Here is a 4,405-nt window from a genome sequence, read left to right on the forward strand (position 1 = left end):
GCGCTGCACCACCACCAGTTGGGCTCGAACCTCCAACCTTTCGGTTAACAGCCGATCGCGCTAGCCAATTGCGCCACGAAGACAGTCCTGCTCCACTCTCACCACCATCAGAACATATCTTCAAAGCTATTACCGCAAAGAAAAAAGCAACACACCACTCCCGCGAGGGCTGGAAACTCCAAACTTTCGGTGAACAGCCGATCGCGCTAGCCCATTGCGCCACGGAGGCAGTCTTGCTGCACTCTCAGCATCATCAGAACATATCTTCAAAGCTATCAGCGCAAAGAAAAAAAAGCGCTGCACCACAACGGGTGGGCTCGAACCTCCAACCTTTCGGTTAACAGCCGATCGCACTAGCCCATTGCGCCACGGAGACAGTCGTGCTCCACTCTCACCACCATCAGAACATATCTTCAAAACTATTACCGCAAAAAGAGCAACACACCACTCCCGGGAGGGCTCAAAACTTTAACCTTTCGGTTAACAGCCGATCGCGCTAGCCCATTGCGCCACGGAGGCAGTCTTGCTCCACTCTCACCATCATCAGAACATATCTTCAAAGCTATGAGCGCAAAGAAAAAGAAGCACTGCACTACCACCGGGTGGGCTTGAACCTCCAACCTTTCGGTTAACGGCCGATCGCGCTAGCCAATTGCGCCACGGAGACAATAGTGCTCCACGCTCACCACCATCAGAACATATCTTCAAAGCTATCAGCGCAAAGAAAAAAGCAACACACCCCACCCGGGAAGGCTCGAAGCTTCAACTTTTCAGTTAACAGCCGATCGCGCTAGCCAATGGCGCCACGGGGACAGTCCTGCTCCACTCTGACCACCGTCAGAACATTTCTTCAGAGCTATCACCCCAAAGAAAAAAAAAAACGCCGCACCACCACCGGTTAGGCTCGAACCTCCAACCTTTCGGTTAACAGCCGATCGCGCTAGCCAATTGCGCCACGAAGACAGTCCTGCTCCACTCTCACCATTATCAGAACATATCTTCAAAACTATTACCGCAAAAAAAGCAACACACCACTCCCGGGAGGGCTCAAAACTTTAACCTTTCGGTTAACAGCCGATCGCGCTAGCCCATTGCGCCACGGAGGCAGTCTTGCTCCACTCTCACCATCATCAGAACATATCTTCAAAGCTGTGAGCGCAAAGAAAAAGAAGCACTGCACTACCACCGGGTGGGCTTGAACCTCCAACCTTTCGGTTAACGGCCGATTGCGCTAGCCAATTGCGCCACGGAGACAATAGTGCTCCACGCTCACCACCATCAGAACATATCTTCAAAGCTATCAGCGCAAAGAAAAAAGCAACACACCCCACCCGGGAAGGCTCGAACCTTCAACTTTTCGGTTAACAGCCGATCGCGCTAGCCAATGGCGCCACGGGGACAGTCCTGCTCCACTCTGACCACCGCCAGAACATTTCTTCAGAGCTATCAGCGCAAAGAAAAAAAAGCGCCGCACCACCACCGGTTGGGCTCGAACCTCCAACCTTTCGGTTAACAGCCGATCGCGCTAGCCAATTGCGCCACGAAGACAGTCCTGCTCCCCTCTCACCACCATCAGAACATATCCTCAAAGCTATCAGCGCAAAGAATAAAAAGCGCTGCACCACCAACGGGTGGGCTCGAAACTCCAACCTTTCGGTCAACAGCCGATCGCGCTAGCGCATTGCGCCACGGAGACAGTCTTGCTGCTCTCTCACCACCATCAGAACATATCTTCAAAGCTATCAGCCCAAAGAAAAAAAAGCACCGCACTACCACCGGGTGGGCTTGAACCTCCAACCTTTCGGTTAACAGCCGATCGCGCTAGCCAATTGCGCCACGGAGACAGTCGTGCTCCACTCTCACCACCATCAGAACATATCTTCAGAGCTATCAGCGCAAAGAAAAAAGCAAAACACCACTCCCGGGAGGGCTCGAACCTCAAACTTTTCGGTTAACAGCCGATCGCGCTGGCCAATTGCGCCACGGAGACAGTCCTGCGCCACTCTCACCACAATTAGAACATATCTTCAAAGCTATCAGCCCAAAAAAAAAGCGCCGCACCACCACCGGGTGGGCTCGAACCTCCAACCTTTCGGTTAACAGCAGATCGCGCTAGCCAATTGCGCCACGGAGACAATCGTGCTCCACTCTCACCACCATCAGAACATATCTTCAAATCTATCAGCCCAAAGAAAAAAAAAGCGCCTTACTACCACTGGGTGGGCTCGAACCTCCGACCTTTTGGTTAACAGCCGATCGCGCTAGCCGATTGCGCCATGAAGACTTTTTTTTTTTTCTTTATTGCCGGCTTCGCACAAAAGAAATACAATTTACGATCACTTTTAAACAAGTTTAAAAAAACACCAGCCTGGCTGTGACTGGTTTCATTTAAAACTGCTTCATTGTAGCCAACACATTCAACAACGACACCCATTCAGGTCTTTCTTCTCTGGAAGATAACACGTCTCTTATGTATACAATACTTTCCGTGAAGTATTCATGCGCACATCGGGCATCTTTATCTACGTGTCTTACTGCCATTCTAGTTCGCCACACGCTGTGAAGCACAAGCAACATAAACATATCATAAGGCACACCATCCTCATTTTCTACAGCCAAGAATCTAATACCGTGTGGTGTGATAGGCAAGTCCTTTTTCAAGGTACGCTGCAGAATGTCCCACAGAAAAACAGCATCCCAGCAATCAAGAAAAATGTGGTTGACAGTCTCGGGTTTCTTACAGATAAGGCAGTCCATCGACCACGGAACAAAGAAACCCTTTTCTTGCAACCATGGTTTTACGGGCAATGTTCCGCTGTGCAGCTGAAAAAAAAATGTCTTTGCACTTGCGCGTACGGTCATCATTTTCACTCTCTTCAATACGTCACGTTCAGCACCAACCTGGTATACTGATCTGTAGATAGGCTGAGGCAGCATTACGTCACGTAAATCTCTGTAAAGACGTTTTCTCTTTACAACAGATAAATATTCCATTGAAAATCTCACTTTCAGTATTTCATATGCCATTATAACTTCTCTTAAATATCCACGTAGGTTACATTTCACAGACATACTTGATACCACATAATCAGGAATCTTATTAGAAAGTACAATTTGTAGAAATGTTCTCACAAACGGGTTACATTGGTCGCGTAAAAAAATATATCTAGACACAATTTGCTTGAGGAAGAGGTGAGCCAATCCTAAACCACCATTTCTTAGTGAATGAAATAAGTTTGTTCGACTCGTACGCTCCCAAACCGACCCCCAAACAAACACAGCTAAGACTCGATGCAATTTCTGCACATTTGCTCTTGACATAAATAGGAACTGCAGAACATACCATACTTTGCAAACAATGAACCAATTGCATGCAGTCGCTCTAGAAAACATAGAAAGTTCCCTACCACCCCAGTTTCTTGTCTTCTCACGAGTGCTCTCACATATCTCTTTCCAGTAATCATCCGTGTTTTGGTAATGCTGGAGGGGTACTCCGAGATACTTCGTCGGTACAAGTGACCAGTTCATATTTGCAAAGTTTTGTGGGGTGGTCTCCCAAGAACCATGCCACAAGCCTAGGCATTTGTCCCAGTTTACTGCACTGCCTGTCATCTTGCAAAAATAGTCCACATGACGTATCACTTCACTGACACTTTCCTTATCGCTACAAAACACGGCAATATCGTCGGCATATGTTAGCATTTTAACTTCACTGTTCATTAGCTGATACCCTTTTATTGTTTCATTGCTAATAATCTTCATGCAGAAAGGTTCCATATATATTGCAAATAATAAAGCCGAAATGGGATCACCTTGCCGCACACCGTTTGTCACTTGAAAGCTTTCAGTAAGTCGCCCATTAATTACAAGACTCGTAAAGCACTCTCTATAGGCCATTTTTACCCCTTCCAAAATAACAGACCCTACATTAACATATTCTAGTATCAGAAAAAGGATATCATGATTTACACGGTCAAAGGCTTTTTCCAGATCTAATTGCAATATTGCAACCTTGCTACCAAACACATCGCAACTCTCCAGCACGCTTCTCGCTACATGAACATTTGTATTTATTGTGCGTCCTTTTATACCACAAGTCTGGTGTGGTCCAACTAGTATTTTCATCATCCTTTGCAACCTGCCTGCAAGAACCTTCATAAACACTTTATAGTCTGTGTTGGCTAAACTGATTGGTCGGTACGACTTGACGGACAATAATTTTTTGGGGTCGTCAGTTTTCGGTATGAGTATTACGTGCGTCTTTTTAAATGAGCCGGGCAGAACCTTTAATCTTATAGCCTCCGTGAAGACACGATGTAAGGCAACAGAAATAACACCTTTAAAAGTCTTGTACAATGCGGCACCAAATCCATCAGGTCCCGGTGCTTTGCCAGCCGCTAGGTCG

At 47.0% G+C, this 4,405-nt stretch overlaps 1 protein-coding gene across 1 annotated transcript; it reads right to left on the bottom strand.

Annotated features, from left to right (window-relative positions):
- Window positions 1-2,305: 2,305 nt before the first annotated feature.
- Window positions 2,306-3,413, bottom strand: LOC142786937 (uncharacterized). Its single transcript, XM_075884607.1, has one exon. The coding sequence runs from the start codon at window positions 3,391-3,393 to the stop codon at window positions 2,389-2,391; it is 1,005 nt and encodes a 334-aa protein (XP_075740722.1). The 5' UTR covers window positions 3,394-3,413; the 3' UTR covers window positions 2,306-2,388.
- Window positions 3,414-4,405: the final 992 nt, after the last annotated feature.

Source organism: Rhipicephalus microplus, unplaced genomic scaffold (genome assembly GCF_043290135.1).
Source record: "Rhipicephalus microplus isolate Deutch F79 unplaced genomic scaffold, USDA_Rmic scaffold_39, whole genome shotgun sequence".
Lineage (NCBI taxonomy): Eukaryota > Metazoa > Arthropoda > Arachnida > Ixodida > Ixodidae > Rhipicephalus > Rhipicephalus microplus.

What these genes read in the sequence shown, in the direction of transcription:
- LOC142786937 (XM_075884607.1), bottom strand. Translation starts at nt 3,393, where the DNA reads ATGTTTTCTAGAGCGACTGCATGCAATTGGTTCATTGTTTGCAAAGTA.